The sequence below is a fragment of the Haliaeetus albicilla genome, chromosome 1 (assembly GCF_947461875.1).
Source record: "Haliaeetus albicilla chromosome 1, bHalAlb1.1, whole genome shotgun sequence".
NCBI lineage: Eukaryota > Metazoa > Chordata > Aves > Accipitriformes > Accipitridae > Haliaeetus > Haliaeetus albicilla.
The window spans coordinates 39574446-39593891 of record NC_091483.1 but is presented as its reverse complement, the minus strand read 5'-3'; the positions used below and the strand labels follow the sequence as shown (position 1 = coordinate 39593891).

General features: G+C 36.3%; 1 protein-coding gene across 3 annotated transcripts in view; it reads left to right on the top strand.

Annotated features, from left to right (window-relative positions):
- Positions 1-12290, top strand: part of FSTL5 (follistatin like 5) — a 335608-nt gene extending 323318 nt beyond the window's left edge. For all 3 annotated transcript variants that reach the window (XM_069786239.1, XM_069786231.1, XM_069786221.1), the window contains one exon: positions 9859-12290. In XM_069786239.1, coding sequence (XP_069642340.1) covers positions 9859-10561 — 703 coding nt within the window. In that variant the 3' untranslated portion in view covers positions 10562-12290. The remainder of the gene's footprint in view (positions 1-9858) is intronic.
- Positions 12291-19446: the final 7156 nt, after the last annotated feature.

The following is a 19446-nucleotide window of genomic DNA, read 5'->3' as shown; positions in this document are numbered from 1 at the left end:
CAAACACTGCTTAGCAATAACTAAAATATTGGTGGGTTATTAACAGTTTTGTTCACAAATCTAAAACGCAGCACCATATGGGCTGTTACGAAAAATATTAACTCCATCCCAGCCAAACCCAATATACTACTCATAGAGAAAGTCCTATAGAGTTGCTAAGTAGTATTATTCCTGTTTCTCTTAGCGGTTTGTCACAATGTATGGTTGAAAATATAGGATTAAAATCTTTATTATTCATTCATATGGAGTGAGTGAAGAAAGAAACAATCTCAGATATTACCGTTCTAGCATTTATTCCAATTGGAGTGATATGGCCACAGGCTACAGATTCCCACTTGCGTTAACTGTAAAATAAATTATTGGAAGTGTGAAGATCTGCTCTCATGTCTTACAGGCTTGAGTGGCACAGGATCCCAATATGCACTCTGACAAATGCCTTTATATGCTGTCTGATACTGTGCATGATTTCGCTGCATAGAAGAGACATGAAGGTTGAGATTCTCATAAATATTAATCAGGGATTAATGAATGGTGGGAGGCTTCTGCATATCAATCTATATGAGAGGAAACTTTGCATTAGATACACCACCATCTATCTATAAATCACTTGGGAAAAGTGAAGGTACTCTCAGTATCACTTGTTGTTTTCCAGCAGCCTAATCATAAAAACCAGGCTAACAGTACATAAGCGACAGACAGAATTTCATTATGTGATTATGAATAGCTGTATTTTTTAAATCCTATTAGAAAACTAAGTGCTTTTGAAAAGTTGTGATATTATGGTAGCTTTGGGGGTTGAGTTCAGCTATTCACAGAACATAGAGTAGTAGTGCAGACTTCTTTACTCAGGTTTAATAGCTTTGCTTTACTTTGAATGGAAAAAAAAATTAGGATAGTGAAAGCTTAGCCCATGCACTTGCTGGTTTGGTTTACTGGGACCTCCAACAAAAGTCTCTTACTAATATGAATTTTGTGAAATGCCCTATTACACAGGGACTGTAGATACCACTGGTGGACAACATTTTGTTACAACTCTGGTAAATCACCCTCTTTTATTACATAGGGCTTTTTTGGGTCCCCCAATCTACTAACCTGTGCAGTCCAAAGCTGCCTTTAACTTTAGTGACTTGCAGTACTGTTTTCTGACAAATTTGATAAATACTATTTCTTTACAATTGCTCGTGCCTCCTCATCAGAAAGACAAAGGCCAACCTGACAATGAAAGCAACATTAATAATCTGACACTGGCATGCTGACAAGGTTCTTAATACTGGACAGAAGGGAAGTACAGACAGATTCACCTGGTGGTTAGAAGGCAGCAGTTAGATTATCGGACAGTGGGCTGAAATTTATTTGCAACCTATCATTGGTATATGCAAGCAGGTAACTGTTCTGCAGCAGGTCTCCGTGATCTATCACTGTTCTTCCAATCTATCCACCATGATCTTCTACATTTAGATCAATAAACCTCAAAAGAATAACCATCCCAGCCTTAAAACATCTTTCTTCCCAAGTAAAGTTATAGCTGTTACAGTTGTAACATTATACAAGCAGTTCACAAACTTCCTGAATTTGAAGACCAACGTGTTGTCAAGGGGGACATTTATTTTGAAGCTATATATGTGTGTATATGAAAGATCAGTAATTGTAAAAGTTATTAGTAACTCACATGTAAAGTTCACAATTAATTAAGACCAGAAAGAGTGTAAAATTGATTTTTTAAAAACAACTTTTTTCTATACAGTGGATGTCAAAGTGGCATCTAAGACAGATTCCTCTACATACTACTTTTTTTCTTGTGTGTGTGTATGAGCTAAGGTATTGTGTCAAATCACAATTTCATGAGATTTTGTCCTGGTTTCAGCAACCACGACAGATTTGAAACACTTGGTTGCTTCTTAAAATCTCAGCATCAAATATTGAGTGGTATAAGATTAAAATCTACTGTATGTATGCAATTTTGATTGTATGAACAAAGCCAAGAAATTGGTCTTTTATATATACACAGGCTAGAAGAGACCACGAGAACATCTTATCTGACTTTCTCTATATACATTAAAGATTCCAAATAGTCATCCAGCGATTCAGATATCTAAATCTACATCTACTTGGATTTGGCCAAATCTTCCAAAAAAGACCAGAGTCTTTACCTGGAGATTCCCACCAAATTTATCACCTCTGTGGTGGTTTGTTGCAATGATTTATTGTCCCCATTGTTAGAAAAAATTGCCTATTTCTAATTTAAATTTGTCTGGTTTCAGCGTGCAATCATTGTTACAATTCTTCTGTGAAATTAAAGACAATATTACTAAACAGTATGTTCTCTCCATTTAGGTATATATATGTTGTAAATAAATCATGTCTCAATTATATTTTTCGTAAGCTAAATATATTGGACTCTCTCAGACTCTTGCTTAAAATCGTTGTCTCCATCCCTCAAATGATTTTCAGATTTTTCCTTGCCCCTAATTTTTTAATATTCCTTTTTAGAAGGGCAGATCTAAAACAACATAAAGCATTCTTAATTTGGTCTCCCCAATGTAGAATACAGGTATAAGACTGTTGCATTATTCTTACCTTTCTCTCTATATTCCTCCAAGGACTGTACAAAGCCTTTGGGGTCCTTTTTTTTTTTTTTTTTTTTTTTGACTCATTATACTCAGGTCTCATATTGACCTGCATGTCTGCTATGATCCTTAAATCCCTTCATAGTCGCTGCTTTTCAGGATATTGTTGTATATGCATGTACTGCATTCCTCATTCACATGTAAAGTTGCTCGACTTTACACTTTGCTACATTTGAACATATTTTGCTTAAATGAGCAACTGACTAATATAATGACTTTCCTGTCATTATTGACAACCTTAGTGTCATGGACACATATTTACATCCAAATTACCTGTGAAAATTTTGTGAAGTGCCAGAGTTGGTACCAAGCAGAAGCAAAACTTCCCTGCAAAATGATGATTCTGCATTGACAACTACTTTTTATTGCAGAGAAATTATTTTTCCTTCAGGTATCAGTTTTTATTCCAAGAAAGGCATGTCCTCCTGATATTCAGTTACCTTCAGCAAGGTTTTCTAATAAAAAAATTAAATTAGGTTTGTCTGACAAAGTTCATTTTTCCATAAACCCATGTTGACTGCGTTATGTTCACTTTTTTTGTAGCTGGTTCTCATATCATCTATTTTATTATTTCCCTGGGATATGCACGAAGTTATTCAGCTTAGCTGGGATATCTGGCTTTATCTTATGAATATTTCAACAATCTTCTTCTAGACTTTCCAAATTTTCCTGTTATTCTGAGATTTATTAAAATGTTAAGAGCTAGTCAACTCTTTCAAAACTATCAGGAACAAATTATCTAACCTGACAGATACATGTTCCTATAAAAAACCTGTTTATCATCTTCCTCAGTTCCTAATGGCTTGGAAGATACTTCCTCATCTTTAGGTAACAAAAGTATAATTTCTCATTCTTTGTTGGGGTTTTTTTTGGTTGTTGTGTGGTTTTTTTTTTTTTTTTTTACTATGCCAGACATGGAATCCTTAGTTTTCCTTATCAGTTTTCTTCACTTCCCCTTTTCCCTTCTGTATCTTTCCTCCAGACTTCCATTACTTTTTCCATCCTTACACCTCTGCCTAGCAGTTCTCATAGACTAAGAATCAGTCACACAAACCCCACAGACACATGAACAGACCTCTCTCTTGATTTGTTCAGCTTCTCAAAACCCCAGCCACACAGCTCTCACTGAGACAGGCAGACAAACAAATATATCAAACACACAGCTTGCCAAATACTTTTACATCCAAGAAGATTGGCAGCTTTGAAACTATTTTTTCCCCGCTTCTTTTTCATCAGTATTATTGGGCTGTTTGGTATTTATGTCTCTGTCTAGCTTTACTGAATTTTAGTTGGGGCACTGAAAAGCTACAGGCAATATGACAGGCTGAGAAAGAATTGTTTGAACAACAGTATTGATAAAATCCTATTCACTCTAATAAATTACTTTTGGCAGTCATATTTCTAGTTCGGGGTGGGGGGTAGGACCTTCGTGAAGGTTTACCAGCTTCCCACTTCGGATCTTCTCTCCCACCCAGGTCCAAAGTTCTATCTAATTTTAATATTCACAAGTATTATTTTGACAAAGTGATTTCCTATATTCTTATTCAAAAATACATATTTTAGTTGTCTGTACTTGCTCCCATCTGTCCTTTTAGGACCTCAGTTGCAATGGTAGCCTGTAGCATGATCAGGTAGAAACTGTGTTGGGCCTTAGATAACCTATATTTTCACCCAGACTTTGCCAACGGATCATTATGTAGCCTTAGGTAAGTCATTCAGCTTCTTTCTTCACTTGCTGTAATATTCGTAAAGTGCTTTGAAATCAGTAAGTAAAACTGCTACTTAAGTTCACTGTATTATACTGCTCACATAGCTGATCTTTTGGTGTACACAGGTCCAAAAACATTACCTTCTAGGCTAACTTTGCATTTGCGTCCAAAGTAGAGGGGTTTTTAAAGTTTGAACTAGAAAACATTATCAAGCAAAAAGTCTTCAGCATGTTAACATTACAAGAAAGTAGAATTATATTTTTCGAGGGCTAGAGAAATTGCTACTTAAACAAAGGAAGTGAGAGCATGTCTCACAAAGCTGTGTTTTCAAATTCAGAAATAAGTAGAACACGATGAATAGCATGGATAGTTGTAAATAATTTTAAGTCTACAAAGGTGAGAAGATTTAAGAACATGAAAATGAACAATCACAGAAAAAAAAAGTTATGTTAAACTGCCCCTTGCACACTTTAAAAGTAAGATACATTGTAAATGGGTATTCGGGTATAGCTGATTATCAGAATAGATGTGATTAGCTGCTGCAACAGGAGATTATAAAATCAAGTATCTAATAGCTTCAGAGCAAGGGACAGTACATCTCCTAAGTGCAACAAATACAGCATCAGAATAAGGTTGTTGCAATCCTGAGGCCAGTTTCTTTAGTTTTCAAGTAAACTCAATTACCAAAGCCGAAGCCACTATTTAAATTGCAAAAACAGTCTATCCAAGATACTGTAAGCTTTTTACTTGTGGCTTTTAGACTGGGAACTAAATGTTGCAAAGAGATAGATAAAGCTGCACAAGAAACTAAGATGTTTTGGAAAGTTGTGGTTGAAATACTTGAGACATGATATGCTATCAGCTGGTTTATGTTTCAAAATGTGTTTGCTGAATTGTTCTGGAATAAGGATGTGATTAGCCCTGAAGATCTGGAGTCCCTTGCTGTAGACAAACTTCCTTTTTTTTTAAATCTACCTGTGCTAGTGGGAAAGTTTATACCCACATTCTGCTCTGGCTCCTAAACTATTTCATTCATACCAACCAGGTTAAGCAACAGACACTATTTAAAGCATTTAAATAATTCCACAATAACTAAATTCATCTTAATGGCATGAGTTGGGGAATGCTTATGCAAACCTCTTAGCTGGCAGAATCTAGGGGATTTGTCTGGCAGAAGGTACTACCAGGTAATGAGAAGCCGGAGGACAAACCATCGGCAGCATCCTCCTCAGTGGGGAAAGCTAGTTGTCACGCATGAGTCTTTCCCCACCTTCAACTGATGTAACACTTAGGGAAGGTATGTAAGACCTTATCTTTAATATAACTTTGGAGAACATATTCACTGTTTTGGTAATCAAGGGTTTTATACAATCAAAGTTAACATAAGCTAAGTGTACCTGTGGTTCAAAAATATGTTATGCTGGGAATAATATTTGAGAAGGAAAGATTAATAACTTCTATATTCCTCTTGAAATCAATGACATTTGAATGCAAAAATATCACATAAATTGGTCATTAACACTGCTTAATCAAGTACTCATAAGTAAGGCAGATTTCTTTGAATCAAACAGATTTAAATCCTTCATTTTAATCGTGATTTAAATCAGCAAGTAAGAATTGCTGGCTTAGATATTTGATGCTAATTTTGTTTTGCATTTGTATTTTACTTCAGAAAGAAAGGGTCATTTTCATCAGCTGGAATAATCTTTGGAATAAATAGATTTGCAAGCAGCACAAAGATTTCTTCTTTTATTTGCTTGTCAGGTTCATATGTGGTATATGAAAACAATTGTTTATGGGTTTGTCCAGTTTAAAATATATTTATTTAGATTCTTAAATTTGATTTGTGGTGGAAAATGGTTAATTTTTTTTTTTTTTTTAATTACTTGTGTTTTCTCTCAAGTGGGATAGATACTGGAGTGCAACTCAAAACATACAGTGAAATTTTAAGTCTTTTTCCTGAGTTAAATAAAGGTACCATGAAATATGATGGACATACATAGACAATAAAATGTATAAAATGTTTGAATGTTAAATGACTGATTTATTACAGAAAACAATTTTTAACGATGTTTAATACAGTTTCTGAAAATAACAGGCTAAACTTTCAAAAGTGTTTATGTATTTAATCATATAGATGGTGTCCGATGGGATTTTCAAAATCACATAATTGCTTTTGTGTATGTTTATGTATATCTGAAAATGTCACTTGGATATTAGTCTGTGTTTTAAGTACCTACCTAAGTTAAAAACAGCTTTATGAGAGCCTTTTCTTTCTGTTTTAAATAAGATTTCCTATTTTTCCCCATTACTTTGTATTGACATACTGGAAGAGAAAAATAACGTTTTCAAACCCAAAGTCAGCTTACCGAACTCAAAGAAAAAGTTTTCTTTGTGTTCGCTATTAAAATTGAGATTAAAAGTAATTAAAGCGAAAAATGTCTGAACTATGTACTTATATTAAAATAGATTAAATAATACTGTAAGAGCTGAAAGTACAGTATTTAATGTGTGCAGTACCTGCCATCACGTTGACCTAAAATTAGATATTTTCCCTTATTTTCATGTACCTTTCACTCATTAAAATAATGAGAATTGAGAAGGGTTCATGAGCGTCATGTTATTTTTTTAATTTATGCAAATGACGTCACTAATTGATAGTAGGTTTATTTTTTAACACAGGTATTCATAAACTTAAATGTAATTTAAGTACATTTCTTCTAAGAACAGAAATTTAAAAAATCATATTGAATAGGAGCAGACCTAAGTAAAAAATCCATTTTTCTTTGAAAATAATATTTTTTACCTATTTATTTTAGAAGTCAAGTAATTTTACTATATTTCTAATGTTCACCAATTTGTGTTACTGAATTTGTCTTCCCAGAATTACATAGGTTAACTCACTTTTAAACAAATTTCTCCATGTTTGGCTTAACCAGTGTGATTTTTGTCCCCTGTGTTACACCATTTCACAATAATCACAGATTCTCCCATGTATCCACTTTCTCTCTCTAAAAATACCCTAATCTCTCTTGCATGTACCATCTTCTTGCACAGCAGTACGTCCACTTTCCTCCACATTCCTTCTCTATGTTTTCTAACCTGACACCTGTACATGCTAAATCTAAGCCATAGGATGAATTCTTGCTGAGTTCACCCCACGCTTCCCTCTGCAGGAGCGTGGTTATCCTCCACTCAGCCACCAATCTGCATCACATGAACACCCCCACCCCCCACCCCTTTACAACCTCTGCTCCTCAGACGTGGCTGATGGATTCCAAAGCAGTAACACTAGCATAGGGCAGGGATGAAGAGAGAGTGGTCTGCGTGTAACTATGTGAACCTAATTCTATTAGAAATAGGGCTGAAGATTGATTATACACAATAAACTTGACAGGTCAAGAAGTTTGGCTGAGTTTATCTTGTGTATAATCTTAATTCTAATATAACTTTCTATATTTGTTTTTGTTGCTTTTATGTTTTCTTATTTTATAGTCCTTGATTTAGCAATCTAGATGTTTCAGTTTTGTTTTGCATTTGATATTAATGAAACCAACAGTGATGACAATGTCTAGCCCTCAGTCAATTCTCATCCAGAAAAAAGTCCTTTTAAGATGCACTGGGTTTTTTGGTTGTTGTTTTGCAGGAGTAAAGATTAAGTAACAGATATGTGTAAGTCATTGTCCAGAATGCTGTGAACGCTCTTGGACAGTTCACTGATTGTTGTTTTACATTAGAGGCTGTTATGTGAAAGACAATCAATCAGCTAATTCTGTTGTCCTTTTGTAACCACTGCTCACATGTGTAAAGTTGGTTATTTAACATTGAGGTATACCAAAAACATTTGAAATGTCAGAACGTTGCTTGCTATTTAACCTCTTCTATTACAGGATGATTCTGTACATAATACAGTACAAGTTTGTTTCTCATGACCAAAAAATACTTACTACATAATAACAGAATCAGGAATCAACGATTTATGCCTGCCCAAAGAGGGCAGGAAAAGGATAATAATAGATGGCCAAAACAGCTAAAAATCAAACTCTGCCTGATGATCCTAGTCTTCCTCTATGGCAGAACAACAGACCTTGTGAATAAAAAAGTAGCAGTAATTGTCAAGTTATTTTGACATAATTTTCCTAAAGGCTCACTCACACATTTTCTAACCAAGACAATTTAATTCAGACTCCATATATTTATAAGTGGCTGAATAATCAAAGACAAAAATGATCTCATAGTGAGCTCAACTCATAATCACGGGCAGTCTGATTCACACTGGTCCTTCTTTGGGTGAGAGTTGGACCAAATGAAATCCAGAGGTCCTACCAGTTGAAATCATTCTATGATCCTATGATACTGAAGCAGTATGCAAGGATTTTGGAGGGCAGGGCTAAAATTATAAATGTACTTTTATCAATTCAGTAGGAAGTGCAAATATAATTCACTTTGTCTTATGTCAGAGGAACTGACTGAACAACGTCCTGAAACCTTTTGGCCTGTTACTTTGGTGGTTCACTGATAAGTAAACCTATTGGCATTGCAAAGTACCATGTGAAAATCTTGTGCTAATGTCAACTCAATTGTTGGAACATTCTGGCTGTCATAGTGCTCTATATCAACAGGATGCGAAAGGTATTTTTAGATTATGTGTTCAGCATGCAGCTTCATTCTTAGGATCAAAGATTCAGAGGAAAATGTTATGTTAAGAGATGTGCCAAAGGAAAACAGCTGTTTGGGAAAAGTGCTGTGAAAGCTACTTAGGTTATAAGCGAAACTAATATACTTTCCGATGACTCCATGGTTTTTGCATATATGCAATCAAATGATTGTGCCGTCAGAACTTACACATTAACATTAGAGAATAGTCATACAGTTTATATCTAAAATGTTATAAACATTCAACTCTAGGATTTTAAAGTTTAACTGTATTATTCATGTTCAGTGAAAATTCCTTGATGTATGGAAAAAGCATAAAGGGTCATTTAAATTGTAAGAAATATGGGGCTTGGATAGTTGGGAGGCATAAACCTAAATCCTTTTACGATATTCATTTCTACTGAATTAAAATGAGGAAGGTTCAGATAATTATCTGAATAACAATGAGCACTGGGTTAAGTTGATGTTCTCAAGAAAGTCGAAGAACTATATGAAGTGAATTAAAATACGTGGGATGTACTATTGATATGTAATCTTTTTCTCCTTCCTGGCTTTTGTAAAACTTATAACTGAATAGATATGCTCGGAGTAATGTTTACCTTTTCCCCTATGTCAGTAGGAAAAAACCACTTTTCCCATTAATCAGATAAATGGGTTTTAGACATTTTATTTGATGCACTCTAAATTACAATTACAAGAACACTAAAAATTAAATATTATAAACTGCTTAATATCTGAAACATCTGAAGGTGAGATATATAGCAATACACAGCTGCGCATATTAACTCATCTGCTTTGCTTATAATGGCTTCCCATTTGTACATAATGCATACAGACTTTCTTTGATTTTGTGCTTTTCCTTTCAGGTTTGGATTTATTCTTCATAAGGATGAGCCCTTGCTCCAGAAAATTGATCTAGAAACTATGTCATACATCAAGACAATTAGTTTAAAGGATTATAACTGCATTCCTCAGTCACTGGCTTATACACATCTTGGAGGATATTTTTTTATCTGCTGTAAGCCTGATACCACTGGGGCTGTCCTACCACAGCTTATAGTGGATAGCGTTACTGATTCTGTGATTGGATATAATGGCGACGTAACAGGCACGCCACATGTCTCTCCAGATGGACACTACCTTGTCAGTATTGATGATGCAAAAGGTCTCATGAGGATCCAGTCCATAACAATGAGAGGAGAAATACAGGATGCATTTGACATTCACACTAATTTGCACATATCTGATGTAGCTTTTCAGCCATCATTCACAGAAGCTCATCAATACAATGTCTACTGTAGCTCCAGCACACAAACTGATGTTCTCTTCATGGAGCTCTCCTCTGGCAAGGTTAAGATGGTGAAGAGTCTGAAGGAGCCTGTCAAGGCAGGCGAATGGCCTTGGAACAGTAAGAACCGTCTTATAAAAGACAGCGGCCTTTTTGGTCAGTATCTCATGACCCCTTCCAAGGAATCTCTGTTTATCCTGGATGGACGGCTCAATAAGTTAAATTGTGAAATCACTGAAGTTGAGAGAGGCAACACAGTAATTTGGGTTGGAGAAGCATAAGGATCTGTGTTAGATATTTACCGAATTAATAGTTTTACACTACATTGCACTTAAATTACACTAGTCTTCAAATTTACACAATTTTCATTTTAAATTTTTAGACCCTTCTATACCTGTTATTTCTTTGACTTGAACACAATTTGAATCAACTTCCATATAAAAGTTAGTAAAACAACGGCTATTTGGTAATGTTAGTCCTTATTAATTATCAGCTGAGATTGTGTTGTTTGACTGAAATTACTAAATATTGAAACTGATGATAAATATCATACATTATTTTAAAGGAAGTAGGAAAAAAAACCAAACAAAAGCTTCAGGGAATTTAATATGATACTTTGCGTTTGTAAATGGAAGACTTAAATATGATTCAGATTTTGGTTTGGTTTGCTTCAGACACAAAATAAGAGCTGTTGTACAACCTTTGACTCCTTAAACTGAAATGTTATGTCCTGTTCTGTTCAGTCCACTGTTTAATCTTTTTGTGCCTTGAAGTGAAAGTCTCACATAAAAGGTAAAACATAGAAATTGTATAATTTATTCCCACTGTGGCTACAGGATTCCTTGTCATTGGAGAGAAACTTTTGGTATCAAATTTCTAGTCTCAAGTTGTGGACCATACATGGAGGAAAAAAAAAAAAAGGAGAAGTAATATTTGCAGTGTTTTCTGATCACTGCGATTTGAGGATTTTATTTTTATGGTGCGTCTTAGTTGAGAGAGCTGCTTGCAGAATCTTAACCTTTTTTTTAGAAAAAAATAGATGTTAGGTTTTTCAGCTGTCACAGGCTTTCATCAGCAAGGGGTTTCAGTTCTACTAAAGAGAAATATCGTACTTATCCTTTCAGAGTAAACCACGTTCTAAAAACCTGGCATCACAAAGCTTCACTTATATTGTCAAGGAAACCATTACTTAAAAACAAACAAAATGCATTTTAAGAAACTGAAAATGCAAAGAACTGAAGTCTACAACCAGTAGATAACATTTTTGCTTATGCATTGTACCATTGATCCATATTTGTTAAACTATTTGGTTAGCTCAGCAGATTTTCTGTTCCATGCATCCAATTGGATTAGTGCAAAAACCAACCAAACAACAAAAACTTTGTATTTTTTATAGTTTGTTTACTTAGAATTCTAATATTAACAATGGTTAAACATGTAAATGGGAAAAATAAGATTCCCAGAAGTAGAATAAAAAGTCAGTAGGATCAGAAAGCCAGCAGTAAACAACTATCCAGACTTAGAGCAATGACTTAAAAGTTTGGGAGTATTTTTATTTTTATTATGTTTTTGCTAAAGATTGCTTATAAGCTCTTAAACTGACCTCCATTTACTGAAGGCAATCAGAAAAAAATATCTTTTTTTAAACAAAATTTTACTGCAATTTAGATTGTGTAAAATTGCTTAGAAATCTGGAATTTTCTAGCATTGTAATCTTGTGTGCATTTAGCATCCTGCCCTGTGTGGTACAGTAGATCTCTCTAGCTTGAGCAAACCTCCTGTTAGGTAGATTTAACTAAGATAAGAGTCTGATTACATTTCTAGCTACTGAATCTGCTTTCCTTTTTAACAACTTTTCTCCATTGTGAACAAACAAGAATCATGTAAACTGTTACTCACTTATTTGCAGTAGTCTGTCTCATGCATTTTTCTTCTGTAACTTACACCACGTGAATGTTCTGTATGTAGAAAATGCTTGACAAAAGGAGAATAAACCCCATAAATTTTAAACAGTCTTGACTTTGGTGCATGCTCCAATGTAGCCACACTGAAGTGGCATGTAACACAGACTTTATTTGAAAGCAAGGTAGAAGGAAGTTTATCTGCCTATTATTTTACATATATAAATAGATGTATTTATATATATATTAAATAATATATAGTGTGGAAAAAAAAACTTTTTTAGAAGAGCTTAACTAACTGGAAAAGTTTCCTTTGGCTGCTACAAAGAAAAGCTCATCTACTAATCAATTAGGCACAGAGAAATTAGGATATAGACAGATGTCTATTCTCATGCCTAGCCTCTGGAGCCAAACCCCTCTAGTCTAGAAACTATACAAACACGTAAGCCCAAACCAAGAAACATGCACTCCAGTAGCACAGCTAAACAACTCCCTATCCAGTCTGCTTGGTGTAGCTGGATTCTGCATTTACTTTGCGCTCTCCTTGCCTAACCATTAACATTAAAGATAAGAATTGAATCCCATAATGATAGTGAGATTCCCTTGACAATGAAAGTTGCCCTGTGTTGTGCATGGTGTCTTACAATCTCTATCAAAGTCAGTTGTCAGTTTTGGCAGCATCTTATTCTTTTGTATTAGCAGCATTTGGCTGGAGAAACTTTAAAACTTGAATAGACTATATTGCTCATTATATGTAACAGGAGACGAAAATCTCTTTGACTATGTCAATAATACCACAGTAATTTGTTTAGTATAGAAACAGTCCCAATCAATTTAGAATTCATGTTTGAAACCATTTTCTCTATTCCCACCCTAAGAATATCTCTGACTCCAGCTAGAGCAGTTTGGTAAAGAGCTATTGCCAATTCCCTGTATTTTGTTTAGCTAGTCCAGTGTAATAGCTCAAAAACCACAGTTTGTTTCTTTCCCAGTTATGGCACTGAAACAGCTTTCTGGTGTCCAGGAGTTGTTTGATCCCGCTGAATAAATGGAAAATCAAACACTGTTTTCAGTGTTTCAAATTTCCCTTAATACAAACCCAGATGTAACAACAGTTGGTTTTGAATCCTCTTTCCTAATTGCTGTTGGAAGCAGAGGCAACAAATGCCTTCTCTTAACTTATGTTGAACATTCTTATTTTACAAGCTGTTACAAACTTTCAAGATTTAGGATTTTCTTATGGAAATGCATTAGAGAAAAGTAGCAGAAGATAATGGAAATGTAATGGAAGAAGTCAAATGTACATGGAAGACCAAGTTCTGTACAGCTGCTGAAAGTTTCCACTATGGTCCTGTACTGTATGCTAATGAATTAGAGATGTGCATGTGAGGACAAGACAGAGTGTTCTTCACCAGGGATTGTGATGGTTGAGCTGCTTTTGCTAAGGTATTAAAAAAATATATTATTTATGAGACATGGAGAAAGGACTCTGTCAAGCTATTTTAAGTCACCAAAGTAAGGAAAAAATGTTGCCAAAGTAAAAAAAATGTTACTTTTCCCTTCAGTTTGGCAATAGGCATTTTTAGTAGTCTGTGCCTGAAGGTATCTTTTAAACTACTGTTTCATACTGATAAACAGCTAGTTATTTGCTGCGCTACTATATGTACATCAATCAATATGTATGAGGGATTAAAAACAGATTATTTTTTTTAAGTTTCTCTTTTATAAACTAGTAGAGAATTTTACTTCTAAATATGATCTTGCAATTTTTTCACTTTTTGCATGTGGTCCAGAGTATCATCATCTGTCTTCATTTATATGCTTTCTGACTGCTTGGTTTATAATATCATATTGTGAGGGATTGCTATTTAAGCAACTGCATAAATAAGTAAACTGAGCTCAGAACAACCCCTTCGGTGCATTTAATTATATTTCCCATAAACAAATTACTTCAAACATCTAGACATATAGCGCCAAAGAGTTCATAAGTCCAAACATAAGATGTCTTTGCAAATACGTAAGAAATATGCCTTGTATAAGCATGTCTTTAAAAACTTCAATGGAAGAAATGATGAAATAAGTTTCAAAGAACTCTACATATTTTTGTAAGTGATATCAAAGAGGTTAAGTGTCATTTTGAGTTTTTACTGAGCCTCCTGCTCACACCATATCATTAAGGCTGTCTGTTAAATACAGGATGAAGGGCATCTGAACATTTAAGAATATCATAGTATTACTTAGATTTTAAATAGTGACTCTTCATCATCAGTTTCAACTTCTTTCAATTAATAGAATCTTCTGAGCTTGAATATGGTCTTTCTTTGTATTATTGAACAGCTGTTTTGTTACACCGAGGTAGTGTCTGCATTTCAGTTAGGAATGAAATATTCCCAACTATGGATTACAGAATAGCAGATTTTCAAATTACGAACATTGTATTAAGAAAAGAACATAGTTACTACATCATTTTGGTTACTTACCACAAGATACTCAGTTTGATTTAAACTGAAAGAGCATGGTAAGTTTAACTGGGGCATTTGTTTTTACCTAGTGAAAGACCAGTAACAAGATACTTTGCAGGATATTTTGTAAATAAATTGGTAGATCTCAAATAATTCTGCAAAGAAACAAACCATGTTTACCAGTCTTCTGTACTCTTTTTCCCCCTTTTCATGGTGTTTTGAAGTGAACACCTGTAATGCATTTCAAGACCTATCAATTAGTTGCTACAGGAACATGCCTACTAAATATTATAAAAATTCAAAATTGCATTAACTAACTCTCACTTATTCTCCTTATTCTGCCAGTTATTCTCTCAAACAACCTTAGGGAAAACCGGTACAGATGGATAAGCTTTGTAAAATATTTTATAGGTCAACAGATTCCAGTTTTGTCTGATTTAACTTTATTGTGTAAATGTGTGGATTTGAACCAGGCTATGCTGTATCCTGGACAAGCACTCTCACCATTGGATAGGGTACAAAAAGGAGGAAGCCCTTGCCTGCTCTTCCTGGATCTACACTTTAAAAGAAAAGAAAAGCCACATCTTCAAAAACTGTAGATGGCTATTTTCAGCTTTCTGAACTCAGATCCAAAGCGGCGGGAGGCACCTTCTAACCTTCTAACTCTTCTCAGTAGCAAACTGAAGTCATAGTGGGGTCTTACACCCTGTGTCAGTTCCATTAGCTACGTCTAGACCATCTTTTTCATCCTCTGCCTCTCCAAGCTCTAATTGTGAGGTACCCAACATTTTCCATTGAGATAGAGGACTCCTAATGATAAGCTAAAGAAAACCACTTAGCAGCAATACCCAACCCTAAGGCACTTCTGACTCTAAATTAGCTCTAAGTCCTCAAGCAGCATGTATCAACCAGTAGCAATGTGACTTGACAGTACCCTGTTTCTGCCAGGTTGTGGACAATTTCAGAGCTTCAATGAACAACATTGTTTGGGGTTTGTGTGGTGGGGTTTTGGTAGAGGGGGAGGGGCTGCAGGGGTGGCTCCTGTGAGAAGCTGCTAGAAGCTTCCCCAGTTCCAAGTTGGACCCGCCTCTGGCCAAGTCCGAGCCCATCAGCAACGGTGGTAGCGCCTCTGGGAGAACAGATTTAGGAAGGGGAACCTGCAGTGAGTAGTAGGATTGGAATGTGACAGAAACCCCTCTGCAGACACCGAGGTCAGTGAAGAAGCGGGGGGAGGAGGTGTGCCGGAGGAGGGGATGCCCCTGCAGCCCGTGGTGAGATGACAGGCTGTCCCCCCCCAGCCCATGGAGGGGAGCAGGGGAGCAGATGCCCACCTGCAGCCCAGGGAGAGAGGAGCCCACGCCGGAGCAGGGGGATGCCCTCCAAGATGGCTGTGACGCCATGGGAAAGCCCACACTGGAGCAGTCTGTGCCCAAAGGACTGTGGGCCCACAGGAAGGACCCATGCCAGGGAAGTTCTGTGGAGAACTGTGTCCCATGGGAGGGACTCCACACTGGAGCAGGGGAAGAGTGAGGAGTCCTCCCCCTGAGGAGGAAGGAGCAGCAGAGACAAGGTGTGATGAACTGACCCCAACCCCCATTCCCCGTCCCCCTGTGCTGCTGGGAGGGGAGGAGGTAGAAAGAACCAGGACTGAAGTCAAGCTGGGAAGGAGGGAGGGGTGGGGGAAGGTGTTTTAAGATTTGGTTTTACCTCTTATTATCCTTGTTTTGGTTTGATTTTTAGTAAATTAAGTTGATTTTGTGTCTTCCCCAAGTTGAGCCTGTCTTTTGCCCATGACCATAGGTGGTGAGTGATCCCTCCCTCAAGTGTTTATATTTTCTCATCATCATCCCACCGGGACCATGGCAGGGAGCGAGCAAGCGGGTTTGTGGTGCTTTGTTGCCAGCTGGGTTTAAACCACAACAAACGTAAGCCCAGGATAAAGATTACTATGGATGAAGAGAAAAAAAAAACCCAATAAATATCAAAACCTTCCTTGCTTGCACAAGTAGCCAGAAAAATGTTTAAAATAGGGATCAATATACAATGAATAATTTTGTTTCCTTTAAAACATCTTTGCAAAATATCAGACTTTGTAGGACTGTTATCACAAACTTATTTTACACATTTATTTCTAAAATCCTCCAAAACTTTATTAAGTTCTGTGTTAAAACAGTGAAGGTTGCCAGCATAAATTTATTCATGACTATGCCATTTTTTGTGATATAATTCTGTGCCTTAAATGATTCTACTGCTTGTTTGTTAATTTTCAGACTGTATGTGTAAACAATTGTCGCAACTTCTCACTGGTTTTTTTTGGTGACAAATGCTTGATCGCCGTGGTTGTTTTCATAGCTGTTACAGTTGGAAGTTCAGCTTTCTTGAATACAGGTCACCCGACTGAAAGCATTAATCCAAACAAGGGGAAGAGCTGGAACCTTATTTCCATTTTTTGCTGGCAGCCCTATGAGGAGAGCTGAGGTAAAGGGACTTTTTCAGCCTGAGGAGGAGACATCTTTGGGGAGGCCTAATAGCAGCCTTCTAGTACCTATGGGGAGGTTATAAAAAAGGTGGAGCTAGATTCTTCACAGCTGTGCATAGCGGGAGGACAAGACACAAAAATATGAACTGACTCAAGAGTTTCAGCCTGGATATAAGGAAAAGCTGTGAGGACAGCCAAGCATGGCAGTGGCTTGCTCAGAAAGGCTGTACAGCCTCCATCTTTGGGGATTTTCAAACACCTGGCTGGATTACACCTGTCTGACCTTTAGCTGAACTGGCTTTGAGCAGGGTGTCGGACTAGAGATCTTCCAAGGTCCCTTCAAACCTGAATTACCTTGTGATTCTATGACTATGACTTGGGGATGGAAACAGTAGCAATCTTAATTTGTTTCAGTTGTTTAAGTTTCTGACTGAGCTTGCACAGCAGGTATTTAAATGTACACTTGCAAATGAAAAACCCAAGTGTTAAGGTTGGCCTAAGCAAAACTCAAAAAGTAATATGCTTTGCCACTTGAAATCCTTAGCTCTGAACATCTCATCTTAAACCAAGGATATTGTAATTTTGAAATCTGGAATACATTTCTTGGCTTCCATGAAATCCCAAGCTGATAACAGAACTTGCACAGGATGCAATGTGCGAAGGTAAGTGCTCCTTTCTGTATATCTGAAGAATAGCTATAGCAGACGAAAGGGATACTTGAGAACACCATTGTAGATAAGGTCTCTTAATGCTCTGATACAGCATATGTCCAAATGTGAACACACCCACTTCAGTGTATCCTTGGTCACAACTCTTCAAGTAAAACTGTTCCGGGCATTTCATTGAGACCTAATAGGTAGATATATAATATGGTTCAGTAGCAGAATAAAAGATTTGTTGACTTGCTAATCAATTTGGGATAGAAGAACTCATGTCATATCTATAGTCCTCTCTCCAAAGGAAACACTTTAATATGGAGAAAGTCCTGTTCATCTCTCATCAGTTTGTATTTTGCATTTTGGTTTTCATTTTAAGCAGGTACTAAAGAAACCTACTAATGACTTTTGTTTTGAGGTTAGCAACAAAAATGTAGAACATATAGGAAGAAAAAAAAGATGTATTTAAGTATTTTTCAGCCATAATGACCCATAAGTATGAATTAAATTTTCTGTGAATATAGTTGTCAAGATGGGGAAAAGCATAGGCTTAACTCCGCATCTCAAAAATCCTGATTTCAGCTAAATTCAGAAAAAGACAAGACAGAACCCACTAGGTGAGAGAGAGGAAAAAGTCATTCAGAACATGAATATCTAATAATTAGAGAGATGTGAGATGGTGTCTAGCAGCCAGGTACCTTTGCATTTGTACCACATTGAGAATGCTTCACTGTGACCAACCCCCCCCCAGTGGAGGAAGACTCAGAGAAGGGCAAAAATAATGACCTCAGGGTAGAATGTAAATAATGACCACCAATTATTGTAAAGAAAGCTGCACTTTTAGTGGGACTGGAGAGTAACCTTTGTTTTAGATACATGGCTATACTAGTAGAGTCATCAGGTTGTATAAACAGCTTTCCCTGAGATAATTAGTGGAAAGTAATGTTTTTGTGAGCTAGCCAGAGCAGCATGGGGGGAGAAAGGGTATATGAGGCTCAACCTAACATTAAGTTTAAAAACTGGACAGCTAATAAAATTAACTTTGAAGGGAGCAATGGGCTTGACCTGGCTTCAATCCTTGTATTCCTTCCTGGTAACTGGGCACGCCCGGCATCATGATGGTGACCATATAGAGACTGGTAATGGTAATCATTTTTGCATGGTGATTCAGCTGTGTACTGCAATAGCTGCTGTATTGTTCTTGTGTTGTGATTTCAGTATACTGCTGTACCACTCTACTAAATCAAAATCGTATGCAATGACAATTATATCAAATAAGTAAATCTGATATTAAACTTTAAACCCTCCTTATGTGGAATATCTAAAAGAACCTAGTCAGAGGGTATTGGACTCTGACATTCACCCACTCCTTTTTGTATAATACTGGAATGAAAAAAAAAAAAAATCAGCCTTACAGTACTTCATGGGATCACAATAAGAACGAAATTTGGAAGAAATGGGCAAAATCTTAGTTATACTAGTGTTAGGAGTTCTTTCATGGTCTGTGAGCATCACATTACGCAGAACACAGTAAAGGCAACAAAGACAATGTGGTGAGCTATTTCATTCTTGCATTGGGGAAGGAAGAGATTATGATGGGTCTGTAATTTAAGAGTTAAACTGGTGTTTTATACCTGCAAGGCAGAGATGTTTACATTCTTTGACACA